This window comes from Microtus pennsylvanicus, chromosome 1, assembly GCF_037038515.1.
Source record: "Microtus pennsylvanicus isolate mMicPen1 chromosome 1, mMicPen1.hap1, whole genome shotgun sequence".
Lineage (NCBI taxonomy): Eukaryota > Metazoa > Chordata > Mammalia > Rodentia > Cricetidae > Microtus > Microtus pennsylvanicus.
In genome coordinates this window covers 113,266,837-113,286,568 of record NC_134579.1, presented here as the reverse complement: position 1 = coordinate 113,286,568, position 19,732 = coordinate 113,266,837, and the positions used below count along the sequence as shown (strand labels likewise).

The following is a 19,732-nucleotide window of genomic DNA, read 5'->3' as shown; positions in this document are numbered from 1 at the left end:
GACGGGGTGGGGAACAGGCCCCAAGGGACAGGACTGGGCTGGTCTCTTGATCCTTGCTCCACCTGGGCTCCTCCTATCTGCAGGCCACTCTCAGACTGAACTGGCACCCATTGAGAGGCCTTGCCACAGCAGAGACCTTAAGTGGCCTGGTCAGGGTCCTGTGGTAACCACAGCTCACCCCAAAACTTCCACAGGTGGTTTAACACCCCAGGGCTCCACCCTGAATTGGACCATAGGAAGGGCTAGCAGAGCAAGCCATGCTGCTGTTGGGTCCCACAAAAAGCTAGCTCTCCCTGGACACCCAAAGTCCCCAGGAGGGACCAACCTGTGCGGTTCTCATCAAAGAAGCTTGTCTCCTGTGACACCAGAGAGCGGAAAAGACAGTTCCGGAGGCGAATGTTCAGTCTGGCAAATACGAGGGTGAAAATGCCGCCCCGAATACCTGCGGCCAATGAGCTGATTGCAGATGAGAGACGGTATAGCCGGTGTCCTTCCGGCAGGCAACAGCCACCACCCACTGACCCTCCCCCAAAGGAGAGAGGACAGGCCACTCTGTAGGGGATGGCGTTGGAGTCTAGACCCCCTCAATCCCCAGTAAGTCCCTTAGCAAGGGTGAGGGATTCAACACTGTCAGCAGATCCTTCTAGAACAGCATGGGAAGCTAGTCCTTTGGCCTGCATATGCTCAAACCAGCCAGGGAGGGAAAGCATATCCTTAGGGACTGGTGCCATCTTCAGAGACAAGAGAGTGTGGCTTTAAGGTGTGGCCCAACCAAAGGGTTCAAAGCTACTCTGGGACGCTGCCATGGTGCTGACCTGCTCCTGCACCCTGCTGCCCTCCCTCCTGGGTTGGGTGGCTACCTGCCAATGGCCAGCAGGCAAACGACAACGACGGCCGTGCTGAACTGGTCCATGCTCTTCTGGATCACAATGCTGTCGATGGCCCGGCCTGTGTAGTAGGGCAGGAAGGTCTCACCTGGGGGAGACAGGACGGGCTCAGGGGGAGCACACAGGTTGAGCAACCCATCGTCTATTCTGCCAGTGCCTGCTTACCCCTACAGTGGTTAATCTGTCAACTCGATGGGATTTAATTATCATGGGCATGGCTGTGAAGGAGTTTCTAGACAGGATTAGCTGTGGTGGGAAGACACACCATAAATGTGGGCTCCAGTATTCCGTGACTGAATAAAACAGAGAAGCCGAGCACCAGCGTTCATCTCTGCTTACAGACTGTGGATCCCACGTGACCGGCCGCCTCATGTGCCTGCGCCATGACTTCCCCCATGATGGGCTGTACTCTCAATGGCGAGCCAAGTTCGACCCAGAGAAGAAAACTAACAGCCACCCCCCTTCATAGAAAACACTGTGACCCATCTACATGGCCGGAGCTGACGTTGACGACACCTGGGCATGGAGCACATGAAGCCACCTCACTCCCTCCAGAGTAGGGCCCGTCACAGGTCCTGCCATCACCCATTCCACACAGTTCATCATCAGCTGAGAGGATGCCAAAGGTGATTTCATTCGTCTGGGTGGAGAGTCTACCTTCTAGAACCAGGAAGACCTTGCTATTCTGACTCCAGACCATGCTGGTCCCTCCCCTCTGAGGGGTGGAGCTCTGCAGCTGGCAGGGTGATCCCTCACCCACAGGCTTCCTGATCTTCAACCAGCTGACTCAGTTGGTCCCAGAGCAAGGAAGGAGAATGGCTGAGATTCAACCCAAGTTCATTCATGTTACAGATCATATATGTAAGAGGTGGGGCTTTGAGGTATGTTTTCCTCGGAAGCTGGGATGAGCATCTCAAAGCCCTGCCCTTCCTTTCCTGTAGCTGCTGGGGGACACAGTGCCTCTCTCCAAGGGCACAGCCTTGCTCACCTTGGATGCAGACAGCAACCCTCACCGGACACCAAACCTGGCAGCACCTTTTATTTTTAGCAGTAGGAATGCCCTGTTCTTGGCTACTCCAGCCCTGACAAGCTCCAAGGCTGTCAGATTAATGCTGTGCTAAAACGCCTGCTTCCCAAGAATCTGGAGTGCCCACCCTCACAAAAATGTTTGGTGCAGAAGCATGGGCCCTCAAGGTTGGGTGCCTGGTTCCTCTGGGTGTCTTCCCTGAAGCTCTTTGTACAGGCTGAGCCAGGCTTGAGGCTGGACACAAGGTAGGGGCTTACAGAACTGCACCTTGCCCTTCCGTGCGGCTCTGGCGCCCTCTGCTGGACATGAAGCAGAAGCCTCGAGCAGGCTATCCAGCTCTAGCTAGATGGGGTCTCAAGCCACAGCTGGATTTTAACAGCTGCAGCTCCGCCTCAGTTTACTCATAGGGAAGAAACCATCAGTGAGCTCCAGTGATGATGGGCTGTGTGGTCTTGAGTGCTGGAGGTATACTGCAAACCTTCTGAGGAAATCTGTAAGCATCATGGACAATCCAAATTCTACACCGGGCTTAATTTCTCAAATCTGACTGCTGTTGCTGCCTAGGCAGGTCCCACTCTGCTCCGAGTTGCCCATCTTGCCTGGTGTCCCAGCGATTGCTCCCCACTATAAAATTCACTCAGATCTTGTCCCTCTCAACATGGTCCATTTATTCCCAACTCACTTAGAGCAAGAAAGAGCCAAGGTCCTTTCAATGGCTCATGGCTTCTGCCCCAGCTCTCTCTGCTCCAGCCTCGCAGCCTTGGCTGCCATGTTAACAACCAGGTGCCTTCTGTTTCAGGACCTGTGCACACTAACCCTCTGCCTAGAACACATCTTACCTCAGACATCTGCTCCCTCATCTCCTCCAAGTCCCAAATGTCACCCGGTGTTCTTATGGCTTTGGTATTTTTGTTCTTGCTATTTGTGGAAATGACTTCTTTCTACAGAGGCGGTGACTGGAGCGCCTAGCAGTTACATGCTCATCGCGTGCCCACATTTCTATACAGTTAGTTGAGATGCCAAGAAACTCAATGGAAGAATCCTGATTTACAGTGCTTGGGAGCTGAGGCAGGAGGATTAGAAGTGGAGGGTCAGCCTCAGTGACATAAGACCCTGTCTCAAATAGCAAAAATAAGCAGGTATGGTATAGCACATGCCTATAGTCTCCACTTGGGAAGTGGAGGCAGAAGATCAGGAGTTCAAGGCCAGCCTGGGACACGTGAGGTCCTGTGTGAAAACAACAAATAAAGAAGAGCTAATGAGTGGGTGAGGTGCTTATCATGCAAGCGCGAGAATCCTAGGTCCGACTCTGGCACCCACATACACAGCTGAGCTTGGTGGCAGACGCCTGCGACTCCAGCACTGGGGAGGCAGAGGCAGGCTGATCCTGAAGCTCGCTGGCCAGCAAGCCCAGCTGGACCGGTGAACTGCAGGTTCAATGAGAGACCCTGCCTCAAGAGATTAATGTGGAGGGTGACTGAGGAAGACAACTAACACCGACCTCTGGCCTCCACATGTGCCCACACAGGTGCCACAGACACAAAGAAAATAAACTCAAAAACAAACAGAAAAGAATCCTGGGCTGCCGGGCGGTGGTGGCGCACGCCTTTAATCCCAGCACTTGGGAGGCAGAGGCAGGCGGATCTCTGTGAGTTCGAGACCAGCCTGGTCTACAAGAGCTAGTTCCAGGACAGGCTCCAAAACCACAGAGAAACCCTGTCTCGAAAAACCAAAAAAAAAAAAAAAAGAATCCTGGGCTGGTGAGATGGATCAGTGGGTAAAGCTCTTGCCACCAAGCCTGACAACCTGAGGACCTACACGGTAGAGAGAACTGACTCTCTCTTAAGTGGTCCTCTGAGCTCCACTCACAGGGCACAGCATGCACTAAACCAGCCCCCTTCCCCAAATGAATAAATAAAAATGTGATTAAAAAAAGCCAGGCGGTGGTGGCGCATGCCTTTAATCTCAGCACCCGAGAGGCAGAGGAAGGCAGATCTCTATCTCAGTGAGTTCAAAACCAACCTGGTCTACAGAGTTCTAGGACAGCCAGGGTTATACAGTGAGAACCTGTCTCAAACAGATGAAACAGAGAGGCGGGGTGCATTGAACACTTCCCCACTTGGTGGCTGGGGCTTTTCTTTTTGTGTGTAGGCCATGAGGGTACAGAAAGGGTCAGCGCAGACTGTGGACTGAAGATTCGTGTTCACGGTACCTCGCGCCTACTCCACACCTGGCCAGGTGCCCTGCTTGTCCCCACATCCCACAGCAGGGTGAGAAACAGGCTCAGCTCGTCAGAATCGGTCCTGCTGGAGCCTGACTCGAACTGAGCCCTTGGCCTGATGGAACCCTGAAGGCTGCCAGAACTCAGTGGCACTGTAGGACAGCTGTACCCCTGGGGCATGTCACAGCAAGCCACAGGTCCACCGTGGGCACAGGGACAAGGTAATGGAGTGACATCTGGTGCCAGGGATCAGGACCTGGAGTGAGTCAGAGCTGGCAATATCACCAACAGTGACTGAAGGGCACACAAAGGCCAGTCAGAAGAACCCAAGATGGCGTCCGAGAGAAGCCAGGGCTGTGATGCAAATGCAGAAGAAAGGTCAACCGGAAAGTCAGCCTGATGCTGGGTCACTCAAGGTCAGTGTGCTTCCCGCGTGCGTGGATCTGTCTGGGGCGTTTTATCTTCTTAGCTCATTGACCCCAACATCATGGGGATGTATGCTTTGAATTTTACAGCTCCTCAAAAGCTTGTATGATCGCTCCCACCTGGGACACGGTGCAACCTTGTAATACCTCCTTCCTGCCCATGCTGGGGCAGAGGACCAGACCTACAGCACCAGACAGTTCACTTTCAAATCAAGACACACTTCACCCTTCAGTTCCATCTAGGCACATGAGACAAGTTCATACAACAGGAGGCAGATGGGGGAAAGAATCTATGCATGCTACAGCCTCCACACTGTAGAATTCTATGCAGCTGAAGAAAATAATGAGGTCCCATTGTAAGAAATGTCTAGAAGCCATTAAGTGGGGGAAAAAACCAAAACCCCAAGCAAACAACGTGCAGGGGTGGGGAGGCAGTGCAGTCTGTATGCTGGGAGTTATTCTGGGAAACGCCAAAAGCATCAGAGGGGACTAGGACTTGGGGAGATGCTCCCCATGTGCAAAAGCTGGCCAAGGCATCATGTAGCAATAACAATAATCCCGCTGCTGGGGAGGCAGAGACAGGAGGATCACTGGGATAATGCCAGCTCCTCTAGCCAATCAGTGAGCTCCAGGTTCAGTGAAAGACCCTGTCTCAAAAATCAGATGACAGCTGCTGAGGCCAATACTCAGGTTGACCTCTGACCTCTACGTCCACACATGAGCACATATGCATGTACACAAGGGTGAGGGAATCAATGGTCTCCTGTCCACGTGGGAGCCTCTAATAACCTGTGGTTAACCATGGGCAGGACAACAGGGCAATCGGGTAGAATTAGGGAAGCACACGGCACAGTTTCTGCCTTTCCATATCTTTGTTTTGTTCTTGTTGCTGCTGTTGTTTTTTGTTTGTTTGTTTGTTTTGTTTTTTTGAGACAGGCTTTCTCTGTACAGCTCTAGTTGTCCTGGAACTTGCTTTGTAGACCATGCTGACCTTGAACTCAGAGACCCACCTGCCTCTGCCTCCCAAGTGCTGGGTTCGATGGTGTGCACCACCACTGCCCAGCTAGGTTTTTTTTGGGTGGGAGGTGGTGGAGGGTGGTGGGGACTGGTAGGGGCAGGGGTTTGGTTATTGTTATTGTTGTTTTCTTCTTATTTTCTTTGTATTTTTGAAACAGGATCCTACTATTTGCCCAGGCTGGCCACAAACTCTCAACAATCCCCCTGCCTCAACCTCTCAAGTGCTGAGATGACGAGGTAAGATCCCATACCCATTCTTTCTGGATCTCTGGGAGATGTGAACCACCTAAGTAATAGCACGTTTGTGGGGGAAAAGAGGTTGCTGAGCAGCCTGAGGTGCTGCTCAGGGTGGGCCAGATCCAAGACCCCACTTACCCAGAGCTGCAACGATGAGAAAGAAGGAGGCGGCAATTAGGAAGGCCACATCAGGCTTGGTGTACGACAGCAGCTTCTGTAGTGTGGCCCCGGATGCCTGCTCAGCAGGGGCCCCACCCTCCCCATGGAAGCCCTCAGTCCCGGGCTCCAGGGCCTCAGCATCCGGCCGCACAGTAGAGAGCAGCCCCCATAGCAGAAAGGAGGCGGCCAGCGAGATATAGGTCCACACGAAGAGCGCCCAGAACCACGGGTCCCGAATGGGCCTGCGCACCTCTGAGAAGAGCAGCAGTTTGGCCATGGCATAGATGCCCACGAAGAGGCACACGAGGGTGATGACGAGCCACGAGGCCCGCAGGCGCCGTGGCCCCAGAGCGCTGTTCTTGGCCACACCGATGGTCGCCCCCAGCAGCAGGCAGCTGCGATACAGGCAGGCAGCCCAGAGGTCCAGCACCGAGTCGAAGATGTTAAAGTGTCGGATGTCTTCCAGCAGGCTGCGGTCCAGGTGACTGAAGGCATAGATGGCCGTGGTCACACCGACGTCCATGCTCACGAAGGCCAGCGTCACTACCACCGCCTTCCACAGTCGCATCCTGCTGGCTGGTGGGTGACGGGAGCAGGCTGTAGCTCACCGGGGCAAGGCCATCATCATCTGCTGGGCAAGGCCACACCTGCTGGGCAACACAAAGATCAAGGCAAGAGGTGTGAGTGTGTTCCCAGGCTGCAGGACCCCAAGCCAGTCTGGTAAGCAAAGATGTCCTGGGGTGCTGGAAGTTCTTCTCGTGCAAGGAATGTCTATTTAGCATCTGTTATAGGCCTGTTCTTTGTGTTTGGGATTGAGAATGAGCAAAAATTTAACCAGGTTGCTAGGCGGTGGTGGCACACGCCTTTAGTCCCAGCACTTGGGAGGCAGAGGCAGGTGATCTCTGTGAGTTTGAGGTCAGCCTGGTCTACAGAGTGAATTCCAGGGCAGGCTCCAAAGCTACAGAGAAACCCTGTCTTGAAAAAAAAAATTGAGTCAGGCATGGTGGCTCAGGCCCATAATTCCCACACTCCACTTCAGAAACCGAGGCAGGGGACTGCACTGAGATTGAGTTTAAGGCTATCCTTGATTACAGAGACATACACACCCTCATTTAAAAAGCAAAACAGAAAAATGGCATCTAGGGGGGTGTCTCAGCGGGCAAAGCAATTGTGTGAGTGTGGGGATCTGAGTTAAATGCAGGGCCCACACAAGCCAGACACAGAGGGACACACTCTTCTGTAGTCCCCAGGGTGGGGTGGGGAGCTGTGCTAGAGACAGTGGGTTCCTGGAGCTTACTGACCAGGCAGAATCGATGAGCTCCTATCTCTCAACACAAGTTGGAGGGCTAGAGAGATGCCCACTGTTAAGAGCAGTTGTTAACGGTGCTCTTGCCGAGGACCCAGCACCCACATCAGGTGGTTCACAACCACCTGTATCTCCAGCTCCAAGGGATCTTCTCCCTTCTAGACTCCACAGGCTCCTGCACGCATGTAGTGCACAATAAACTCATACAGACATAAATATATTTTTTAAAATGTGGAGAGCAATGGAGGAAGACACATCAACCTTGGAAGCACACATGCACGTGCACACATATGCATGCACACACATCTACCGCCACCACTACCACAAAGAGAAACACAAAAACCAAGACCAACCACAAGGATCCCTGCCCTATGAAAACGACCTGCCACTACAGGAGGGAGATTAAAAAGGGACTGAGGGGCTGGAGAGATGGCGCAAAGGTTGGGTGCACTGGCTGCTCTTCCAGAGGACCCAGCTTTGATTCCTACCACCCACATGGTAACTCAAAACTGTCTATAATTCAAGTTCCAGAGGCTCCAACATCCTCCTGTGGCCTCCGTGGACACTGAATGCACATGGTACCCCATACATATCGGCAAAATAGCCATACACATAAAATACAAGTAAATAAAACGAAGACAACTGGTGCTGAATAATAATAAAGGTGTGTGACAGAGAGAGAGGTGTAAACAGAGGGGTGACATTTGAGCAAGACTCAGAAGAGGAGAGGGAGCCAGGCTTGGTGGCATAGGCCTGTAATTCTAGCTACTACGGAAGCTGAGGCAGGAGAATTGCAACTTCAGAGCTAGCCTGGGCAACTCAGTGAGACCTAGTATCAAAAATAAAAGAGAAAAGAAAGTTTAGATCAACTCAGAGATAGAGTTCTTGCTTATGTATGAGGCCCTGGTAATGTCCAGTGTGTGTGCATGCGCACACACACATAGAAACAGAGAAACAGAGAGAGAGAGGGAGAGAGGAATTGCCCCAAGGGTATATGGGGGAAGGCATGTTGGACAGGTGGAACAGAAGGCCAGAGCCCCTTGTAGTTGAAGGTAAGGACTCGGGCAGTGAAGGCGGGTGGGGATGAGGATCCCCTGGAGGACTTTGTCACCACTGAGATTAGCAGAGCTCAACAGATGGCCAGTCTCGACCGCTGCATTTGCACAGGTGGTGGTGAAGTTTAGTGCATGGGCACCAGGCCTGGCACGGCTGGCACACACTAGCCACTGCTGAGAGCTGCGCACGCTGTATCTCGACTCACCTTTCCCTTCTCAGGTTCCATGGCAACCCAGAGGCCTTTGTGTCTGCTTGGAAGTTTCCAGAGTCCTCACATCCAGCCTAGGTTGGCCCTCACTCCTCGCCTAGACCCCCTTGTCTTTCTCTGGATTTTGCTGTTCACGCCACGCCGCTCGAGTTCCTCCCACAGAGCCCCTGAGGACTCACTGAGGCTGGAGGGCCCGGAGCTTCAGGGACTCTGGGGTGTGGGTCTTGTGGCCTCAGGTGTTTGTTTAAGGTAGGTTTAGAACAGACTGGGGGTGACCCCAAGTACTATCTCCTGATCAGATCTTCCTAATGAGTGACAGGAGACCCGACCTGAGTGGTACCTTTCCTCCATAGTTCTGGTGGCCATACCATGGGGACTGACTTTGAGCTGTAGTGTGTTCTAACCTTATACATGAGGCTGTATCCATTTACAACTGGGGAAACTGAGGCATGGGGAGACAAAGTCACCTGTTTAAGGCACTCAGTCAACATAGTCCCAAAACAAAGCAGGACAGGAGCCCCTGTGTGAAGGACTCCCGCACCAGGGTCCTCGCCTGTGTGCACTGCACACCTGACATGCAGCAGGCATCTAACAATTGCATTGCATGCTTATGGAATGAGCCAACTCTCCACCACCTGCTCTGCATGCGTTAGAGTATCCTCGAGATGACTCTGTGAGGTTTGCACCGTCATCTTCTCTGTGCAGCACATTGAGAAAATGAGGCCCAGACAAGTTGAGAATTTGCCTAAGATCACACAGCTGGTGAATAGCAAAGCAGTAACTTCTGAATGCAACCGACATGAACAGGATGCGTTCCTTTAAGGAAAATAGTGGGTATCACTGGAGGGCTCAGTCAAGAAGCAGAGGTGGCAATCATGAGTTGGCATCCTCTGACAGGAACATGAGCAAGGCACTGCTCTAAGTAATTTCCATACATTGATGCAAGACTCCCATGAAATGTATTCTAATTTTAGTTTAGATACCTGAGGCACAGAGAGGTCAAGTGACCTGCCTCAGGTCACACAGCTAGGCAGAACTCCAAAATCTGTGCTCCACACCTCTATACTTGATGGCAGTCTCTCCCAGGTGGATGTGCCCCCAATGCTGCTAAGAGGGGTGTGTATCTGGCATGCAGAGAGGGCAGGGAGGGTGATGGCCCCATCAGTGCCAGGCAGATTTGAGTATGTGTCAGAGCTATGGCTTGATTAGTCAGCATCTGCCTTTCCAAAGGGAGCCAGGGCCAAGTGGGGTTAGTGCAGAAAGAAGGGATGAGACAGGCAGGCACCCGTGCCCAGGCCTTCCTCTATCCCTGCCGGGTCCGAGCTGCCAACGCAGCTCTTGGGCTCAGTCTGCTGCAATGCAGACGCCTCAGGGAGCATGAGTGGGTGAGCTCCACTCAGAGCCCAAGGAGGGAAGCTCCTGGCCCAGCGCCACCCAGGCCTTCTGCCAGGCCAGGGCTGATCTCACAGGGCCTGCCAGATATCCAGCTGCTGCCTTCCTGCGGTGGGCACCAGGGGTCCACGGCCCCTAGGAAGGAGCCAGGAGTGAGACAGAGGACTAGCCAGAAGCCCAGAAGCTAGCCAGCTAACCTCTGTCAGTCCGTGGAGATTCCTTCCTGACAGCCGAGGTAGCCAGTTGCCCACCTGGGAGCTACATGTGCTCATGTCCACTGGAGAGAACACTCCAGATGTCGGCACCACAGGCTAGCTGAAGCCCTTCAGCAGGAGGCAAAAACAAAAGCCTGGGAAGGAGGAAGGGGGAGCGTCTGGGGTACTCCGGGCAAAGCACCACAGAACCTAGGGTACCCTCCCTCCCGGGAGCTGCATCCATCTCCTCTAAGCCCCCAGGGAGCAGAGTCCAAATCAGGGCAGAGCAAGTTATAGACCTGGGGTGGTGCGGGGGCAGGGTGGCAGGTTACTCTGCCATTAAATAATCCACAGAGCGGAACGGAGAGGAGGACCACAGCACTTAAGGCTGGAAGCTAGGAGGACAGGGAGGCTGCTGGGAACCACATGCCTATCCTCCATCCGTCCGGACTCCGAGGACGCACAGCTAGGTGGAACTGGAGGGCAAACTGTGGGCACACAGGTGATGTGCATGGCCCAAGAGACAAGGGCAAGATGGTGGCCAGAGGCAGAGCAGGCCTTGCTCAGGGGCCAGTAGGGGCCAGGAAGACAGGGCACATTGCCTTGACCCAAATGCTAAGGCATGGCACGGGACTGGCAAGTGACCCCAGCATGCCCCAGGATGGTGCTTTGTTTTGGTGCTGGGTGTAGAACTCGAGGCCTGGCTTGCTAGGAAAGCACTCTCCCACTAAGCACCATGCCAAGCACAGGCAGTCTTGTAGAAAGGCCTTTTCTTCCCAGTAGAGATTGCCTCCAGCTGTCAGTGTGGGCAAGGGTTGTCAGGAACAGCCAGGAGAGAAGTAGCTACCATCACCACCACAAGTTACCAGTCTTGGGTCTTCCCTGGTACCTATACCTCCCAGTTCCGCGACCCGGTGCCCTGGGAGGCTCACAGCCACCAAGCCCATTAGAGCGCGAGGTAAGCCCAGACTTTACCCTCTGTTGGCGGGGGAGGAAAGGCGCTCCCAGCGTAATTAGGAACTGCAGGGAAAAGGTCCTGCCTCAGGCGGCTCAAGTGGCTCCCATTCACCCCTCACTCTGCTGGCTCGGGGAGGCGGGTCGCTGCTCTCGGCTGGTACCGACTGCCCTAGTTGCTCTGGGGTCTCTGGAGAACAGGACACACCCAGGCTGGGTCCACATGGCTCCATCCCGACTCCCGCCCTTGCTCGGCCCCACCACATCCCACTGCTGGGACTGGCACTCCGTCGGGCGATGCCAGGTGGCCTCAGGGAACCTGGTGGCAAACCAAGCAGGTTCTGACACCTGTCCCCACGCATCTGCAGCAGGGGCATGGAGGCCACCCATCTCCAGGGGGTGGGGCGGAGGGCAGGGAGGCGTCAGCCGCGCTCGCAGCTATCTCAGTTAACACAGGACGGCGAGGAGGCGCCCCTGGGACACAGGCCCGCTAGCCGGCAGGGAAGGCTCGGCCCAGGCTAGGCCTGGCGTTCAAGCCCTTCAGAGGTCGCCGCCAGCTCCGTGCCGAACCCCGGGCCTCCAGGGGCTCCTCTAAACGCTCCTCACAGGGTACCTACGGACAGCGTCGCAGAAGGGTCAAAAACAGCCGGCTTCCCGATGCGGAGCGCCGCAGGGCTGGGGGCGGCCCTTACCTGCCACCAGGTGAGACGTGGAAGGGGGACACGCCGTGGCCGGCCGGGACGCAGGAGCCCGCCTCTCACCGTGTCCTCGCCGCGCACCCGTCCTCTCTGCGCGCTGAAGGCGCTGCGCCGCTACAAGGTCGGAGCCCAGCCCCGCCGCCCGCTGACGGGCGGGCGGCGCCGGGGGCGGGGCCTCAGGCAACTGGGCGGGACATCCTGGGTGAGGCGGGGCCTCTGAGGCAGGCGCCCGCGAGGCCTCCGGGATGGGCGGGGCCTCAAGGGAAAGTAGGAGGAGCATCCTGGGTAGGGCGGGGCCTCGGGAAAGAGGAGGGAGGGGGACACCTCAGAAGGTCGGGGCGGAGTCTCCAGAACAGGGCGGGACCTCCGAAGAAATGGGCGGGAAGAAACCACTACTAGGGGCGGAGCTTCAGGGGAAGTGGGCGGGACATCCTGAGGATAGGGACCGAGCCTCAGGGATGGGACGGAGCTCTCGATTAAGATGCTGGAGGACCGCCTATGAGGTGGAGCCTCAGGAGAAGTAGGCGGGACATCCGGGGTGGGTGGATCACCTTGTGAGGCTAGAGTAGGCGGATCCTCTGTAATGGGGCGGGGCTTCTGTGGCAAGGGACTATAGGTGTCTCCTGGGCTGAACCTCCCAGGCTGGACCTGAACTCAAACTTCAACACCTGCTGCAAACCACCTGACTTTAGGTCCTGAGGGCTCGATGCTCTGCACTTGGACCAGGCCTCAGCGCATATTCAAGGAACAGAAATACTCTTTAATGGCTTCTTTTCCTTGAAGGCACAGCCTGCCAGCCCTGGACGATATGGTGGGGTTATGATCCTCATTCTTTCGCTTAGCTATCTATCCACAAGTCTTTGTCGAGCTCCTACTGCACACCGTTTGCCGTTCTAAGCATTTGAGATCTGGGCATAGATTTATGCGTCTATAGTCCCCTATACTGGGGATGCTGAGGAAAGAGTCATTTCCGCTGAGGAGCTCAGGGCCAACCTGGGCAACACAGACCCTGTCTCTTAAGAAACCAAGAGGACCCAGTCAAGATCTCTGTCCTTCTGGAGACACAGTCTAGTGATGGAACCAGACAGTATACGTAGGAAGCAGATTGTACCTATTAGAAGGGAGCACATTCTATGGGAAATAATAAAGTCGTTTATGGACAGTGCTGGGTAGTTTAATCAACTTGAACTTCAACTGAGGAATTGCCTCCATCAGACTGGTCTCCCTGTGTGGGTGGTCAGCCTCCATCAGACTGGTCTCCCTGTGTGGGTGGTCAGCCTCCATCAGACTGGTCTCCTGATGTAGGTGGTTAGCCCACTATGGGTCAGTGCCACATGATCCTGGGTGCTCTGAAAAAGCAGGCTGAGCCGGGTGCTGGTGGCACACGCCTTTAATCCCAGCATTTGGGAGGCAGAGGCAGGCAGATCTCTGTGAGTTCGAGGCCAGCCTGGTCTACAGAGCGACAGGCTCCAAAGCTACAGAGAAACCCTGTCTTGAAAAAAAAAAGCAGACTAAACAAACCATGAAGAGCAAGCCAGCAAGCAGGGTTTCTCCATGGCCTCTGCTTCGGTTTCTGCCCTAACTTTCCTTCAAGCCAGGTGGTGGAGGCACAGGCCTTTAATCCCAGCACTCGAGGCAAAGACAGGTGCTTCTGGGAGTTCAATGCCAGCCTGGTCTACAGAGTGAGTTCCAGGACAGCTACAGAGAAACCCTGTCTCAAGAAACACACACAAATACACACACACACACCAAAAACAAAAAACAAAAAACCTTCCCTTCCCAAGTGGCTTTTGGTCATGGTGTTTTATCACAGCAATAGGAACTCTTAACTAGAACATGACCTATGCTGAGTGATTCTGGGTGCTAGGAGTACTGCAGTGGGCAAAACAGACAGAGTGGAGCAGGCAGGAGACCCACCAGGAAACATGAAGATGCTAGGCAGCATTAAGTGCAATAAATAAACCAGGGCTGGGGATGTTTTTCAGTGGCAGGGCACTTGCTTAGTTAGTGTGCATGAGGCCCCAGGTTCCTGCACCAGTACTGCAAAAACAAAATAAACCCCAGTGATGGGGCTGACACTGCTTGGGACAATCTTAACTGGGAAGGCTGCTAGGAAAAGGGTAAGCCATGAGAGAACGGGGTACATGAGGATCAGGGGATCTGGGTAGGAAACAGTCTGGTCATTCCAGGAATAGAAAGGGTTCATGTGGTTTGATCTGAGCCATCAAAGTGGGCAGTGAGTTTAGGGTCCAGAGAGGTCTTCTCACATCCACCCATTCTCGAGCACAGAATTGAAAATGGCCTCTGCTAGTCTCACGGGATAGTCTCCTGGGAGGGGAATTTGGAATACAGATTTCAAAGTTGCTTTTGTTTTGCTCTGTTTTTTGTTTGGTCCGGTAGGAATTTCTTCTCTTGGTGGATTCATGGGAAGGAGTTAAGATCTGGTTGACAAAAAGCAACGATCGCAAGGGATTGGAAATACTCTACACGCCTGCCCACGGGGAACTGGACTGATAATTAGTCATCTATCAGAGAATATCTGGGAGCAGGGAGGAAACACACGGGCAGAATTTCTGGTTACACAGGGGTATTAGGGCCAACACCTAGATCCCATGAGCAGAGTTCAACAGTGTCTGCTTGTGTTAACAGCAAAGGCGAGTGGACACTTGTGCTTGAAGAGAGTGTTTTGCATGGGTGCTTCTGAATGCTTGAGTGAGCCAGCCAGGCCCACATCCCATTCATTGTGTGGCCCCCGGTAAGGGACTCTGAGCCTATTTTCGTATTGGAGAGAAAGTGGGATAGGCACTGCAGGTCTGTGCAGGAAGTTTTGTGTGACCAGCAGTGTAGAACGGTGAGGGTCCAATGTAGCAAGGCCTGCCAGGACAGCAACCCCCCCCCCCACTGCTGTTGTAGAGCGGTTTTCTCCAGTTTAAAGTTTCCCATCAACTGGAGAAACATGACACATGATGTTTACAGGGAGCTCACACAACCAGTTGGTCTTTTTTTTTTATTTTTTGAGACAGGGCTTCACTGTAACTTTGGAACCTGTCCTGGCACTAACTCTTGTACACCAGGCTGGCCTCGAACTCACAGGGATCCGCCTGCCTCTGCCTCCCAAGTGCTGGGATTAAAGGCGTGCTCCACCACCGCCCGGCTCTCAACCTGTTGTTCTAATGGGAGCTGGTTAAGCTCAGGGACTCATCAGGAATACTAAGTCCTGCCCTCCCCGAGAGAACTTAAGCTGTTAAGACTGCCGAGTCGAGTTCAGATACCCAGAAGAGGCTGAGAGCAGCAGAGCTGCTGGAAGATGCAGAGACCAGCTGGGCTACCTGCAAAGGACACTGCAACCTGCCTGCAGGCTGTGTGCTGAGCTCAAGCTTTTGTGAGTGAGACTGTCACCCATGCTTGGGTGGGCTTAAGTGATGCAGCTGTCATGGAGTCGTTTCTGCTCCTGTAAGGAACCCCAATATAAACTCACTGGCTCACCACGCTGGATCTGGGTGGTTTCTGTACTTCGGTTCCTACCTGGAGTGAGCAGACCGATATCTAAGTTGATGTTTACTCACGTCTTCCCAGGAACAGTGGCACACAGTAAAGAATAACAGGAACAGGACCCAGTCACTTTCAGGAACCCTGGGATGGCTCTGAACCTTGATGCACCTAATAGCATGGAAAAATGCAAGCAAGAACTGTCAGGGCTGCAGAGGTGGCACGAGGATGCTTCCTAGCCTGAGGCTGAATTCAGCCCTTGGAACTCCGGGTGGTGGGAGAGAACTGCCTGTAGCTGGTCGTCATCCGACCTCTGTCTTCACATTCACACACACACACACACACACACACACACACACACACACACACACACGAAAACACACATACGTACACACACAAAATAAGTAAAAATGCAATAAAAAGAATTTGTAAAAGTGATGATAGGAAGTCAGATGTGGTGAATCCCAGCACTCGGGAGGCAGAGGCAGGTGGATCCCTGTGAGTTTGAGGCCAGCCTGATCTACAGAGCAAGTTTGGAATGGCTCCAAAGCTACACAGAGAAACCCTGTCTCAAAAAACAAACAAACAAGTGACGGCAGGAGAGTACATGGGCTTTGCTGTGCGCTCATCTACACGGGGTGCCGCTGCACCCCAAGTTTGCAACTTCTCCTGATTCCTATAGGCCGTGTCTCTACATAGCTTGCTCCCACTGCCAAGGACAGGTTTCCAAAACCTGCACCCTTTTCCATGAGATCTAGATTACTTTGCTGTTGCAGTGAAATACTGTCTTGTTATGCAGCCCAGGCTGGCTTTGAACTCAGATTCTGTCATGTTATATAACCCAGGCTGGATTTGAACGCATGAGCTTCCTTTTCAGTATCCTTTCTGCTCAGCACCCAGGACATAAAGCCACTTCCAAAGTGGTTACAGAAATGGTCTTGGGGAATGCAAGCTGGTACAACCCCTTTGGATGTCACTGTGGTGATTTCTCAGAAAATTAGGAAACAACTTTCCTCAAGACCCAGCAATACCACTTTGGGGTATATATCCAAGGATGCACAATCATGCCACAAGGACATGTGCTCAGCTATGTTTGTAGTAACTTTGTTTGTCATAGCCAGAACCTGGAAACAACCTAAATGCACCTTGATCGAAGAATGGATAAGAAAAATGTGGTACATTTACACAATGGAGTACTACACAGCAGAAAAAAATGACAGCTTGAATTTTGCAGGAAAATGGATGGAGATAGAAAACATTATTTTGAGTGAGGTAACCCAAACACAGAAAGACAAATATCATATGTACTCACTCATAGGTGATTTTTAAACATAAAGCAAAGAAAATCAGCCTACAAACCACAATCCCAAAGAACTTAGACGACAATATGGACACTAAGAGAGACTTATGTAGATCTAATCTACATAGAAAGTAGAAAAAGACAAGATCTCCTGAGTAAATTGGGAGCATGGGGACCTTGAGGGAGGGTTGAAGAGGGGGAGGGGAGAGGCAGGGAGGGGAGCAGAGAAAAATGTAGACCTCAATAAAATCAATTTAAAAAAAAAGAAATGGTCTCGTGAGCTTGGACTGAGAGCCTCTAGTGAAATGGGTCTCTTTGGGATGAAGAATGTTCTAAAAACTGATTGTGGGACAGGGATGGCGGATTTTCTTGCACCAAGCATCCCTGGCCGCTAAGGAGGGCAGAAATTTCTGTGGTGAAGTAGGGGGAGGGCTCCAAGGAGGCCTCGGGAAGAGCCGGGGTCTGAACTATAAAGAAAAAGTTGATGTGGGTACTGTTAGTCTTGGACCGGTGGCTTGAAGTCTGAGATCATCGTGGAACCGTCAGCTTTGAAATGTATAAAATATGGAGAAGAGTCAAGAGAAAGCCGAAAGAATTCTTCTAGAACCCTATAGGTGCTTACTTCAGTTACCAGGTAAACAGGTGAGAACCAAACTTTCACAGGCCTTTAATCACTGGCTGAAAGCTCCAGAAGACAAACTGCAGATTATCACTGAAGTAACTGAAATGTTGCGTAATGCCGGCTTACTCACTGATGATATTGATGATATTAACTCAAAGCTCCGATGTGGTTTTCCAGTGGCACATAGCATCTGTGGAATCCCTTCTGTCATCAATTCCGCCAATTACGTCTACTTCCTCGGCCTGGAGAAAGTCTTAACACTGGATCACCCAGATGCTGTGAAGCTTTTCACACGCCAGCTTTTGGAACTCCATCGGGGACAAGGGCTAGATATTTACTGGAGGGACACCTACACCGGTCCCACTGAGGAAGAATACAAAGCCATGGTGTTGCAGAAGACAGGTGGATTGTTTGGACTAGCAGCTGGTCTCATGCAGTTGTTTTCTGATTACAAAGAAGATTTAAAGCCACTGCTCGACACACTTGGGCTTTTCTTCCAGATCAAGATGATTATGCCAATCTACACTCAAAGAATACAGTGAAAACAAGTATTTTCTTTCTGTGAAGACCTGACAGAAGGGAAGTTCTCCTTCCCCAATATTCACGCCATCCGGTCAAGGCCAGAAAGCACCCGGGTACAGAACATTTTGCGACAAAGAACAGAAAATATAGATATTAAAAAATACCATGTGCAGTACCTGGAAGACGGAGGTTCTTTTGAATATACTCGGTACACTCTTAGAGAGCTTGCAGCCCTGTGGCGGTAACCCTGCGCTAGTGGCTTTAGTGAAGCATTTAAGTAAGATGTTCACAGAGGAAAATGAATAATGGTTGCCACTCTTCATTAGACTCATAGCTTTTTCCAGTTGAAAACAGGGAGTGGCTTCCTACTTATCTTTTCAAGTACTAGTCTCCAAAAGGAGTAAATGAGGCTGAAATTGTCAGAATCCCTTTGCATAAGAATACAAACTTGAGGGCTGGAGGGATGGCTCGGTGGTTAAGAGACTGCTCTTCCGTAGGACCCAGGTTTAATTTCCAGTGCCCACATAGTTCATCACCATTTGTAACCCCAGTTCTAATGATCTGATAGCCTCCTCTGGCCTTTGCAGGCAGCAGGCATGAATGTAATACACAGACATACATGTAGGCAAAACACTCATAAGATAGATTTTTAAAAATTTTTTAAAAACACAAAATTGAAAGTCTCAGGAGCCACAAACACGGGTCTTAGAAATGTCATACGCTAAATGTGACCAACTGTCCCTACTACCACACGCGCTCTGGGTTTGTGAGTAAAGACTTAATCTTCCAAGAAACTTTCTGCTTCCTAACTTATCGCATGGATGGTTCCCAATTCATTGATGCTTTAGCTCAAAACAGGGACTTCCTAGACAGATCTCTAGGTGACCTAAAGACCAAAGAACTGCCGTCTTCCCCTAGAGGATACTGCTGAGGGTATGTCAGTGTTGTCTTTGAAGGCCTCTACCAAAGTCTGAAAAGACAGAGTGAAAGCAGTCAGCACTCTCTCTACCCACTTTCTTGTTACCATCCTTAACACCCCACAAATTCTGGTTTGTTTTATTTTTTATTTTTTTTTTTTTACCAAGGAGGTTTTACAATTAGTGAAGTTCACATCCTGGTCTCAAAAAAAAAGAAAACCCCAAAATAAACAACAAACAAACAAAAACTGATTGCGGCAGCCTCATAATTCAGTAAATCTACAAAAAAGAAAACCTCGCTGAATTTCCTTGTAAATGTGTGAATTCTGTCATACATGAATCTATCTCAATAAAGTTGCTACTTAAAGAAGAAACGTGGCTCCGCAGCACTTCAGAGCGCTGGCTGTTTCTCCAGAGGAGCTGGGCTCCATTCCCTGCACCTATGTGGCGGCTCCCAACTGTCTGTAACTCCAGTTCCTGGGGACCTGATGCCTTTTCATGGTCTCCCTGGGTGCCTGCACACAAGTGGTGAACAGATCTGCATGCAGGAAAAGCACTTATACACATAAAATAAAACATCTTTTTAAGTTGGGCGGTGGTGGCATAATGCCTTTAATCCAAGCACTTGGGAGGCAGAGGCAGGCGGATCTCTGTGAGTTTGAGGCCAGCCTGGTCTACAAGATCTAGTTCCAGGACATCTATGACTGTTATACAGAGAAACCCTGTCTCAAAAAACCAAACAAACAAACATCTTTTTAAAAAGGAGCCCAGGGGGGCTGGAGAGATGGCTCAGTGGTTAAGAGCATTGCCTGCTCTTCCAAAGGTCCCGAGTTCCCAGCAACGGCATGGTGGCTCACAACCATCTGCAAAGAGGTCTGGCGCCCTCTTCTGGCCTTCAGGCATACACACATACACACAGACAGAATATTGTAAAATAAATAAACAAATAAATAAATAAATAGGAGACCAGGGTAGAAGCATTGTGGTCGCTTCCCAACACAGGAATGGGTTCAGGGAAGTAAAATCTAGTACTTTCGTTGAGAATTCTAGGACACAATTTCTCCCAGACACAGATGAAAAATAGGTAGCCCCAAAGACTTG

At 51.8% G+C, this 19,732-nt stretch overlaps 1 protein-coding gene and 1 pseudogene across 2 annotated transcripts in view; one reads left to right on the top strand and one right to left on the bottom strand.

The window, feature by feature from the left end:
* Positions 1 to 11,944, bottom strand: part of Abcb9 (ATP binding cassette subfamily B member 9) — a 33,508-nt gene extending 21,564 nt beyond the window's left edge. The window contains exons 1-4 of one of the 2 annotated variants that reach the window (XM_075979130.1): positions 11,776 to 11,944; positions 5,953 to 6,623; positions 861 to 975; positions 326 to 456 (exon numbers count right to left, since the gene is read on the bottom strand). In XM_075979130.1, coding sequence (XP_075835245.1) covers positions 326 to 456; positions 861 to 975; positions 5,953 to 6,541 — 835 coding nt within the window. In that variant the 5' untranslated portion in view covers positions 6,542 to 6,623; positions 11,776 to 11,944. The remainder of the gene's footprint in view (positions 1 to 325; positions 457 to 860; positions 976 to 5,952; positions 6,624 to 11,775) is intronic. The other variant, XM_075979123.1, reaches the window with a different exon arrangement.
* Positions 11,945 to 17,027: 5,083 nt separating this feature from the next.
* Positions 17,028 to 18,020, top strand: LOC142840797 (geranylgeranyl pyrophosphate synthase pseudogene; annotated as a pseudogene).
* The last annotated feature ends 1,712 nt before the right edge of the window (positions 18,021 to 19,732 follow it).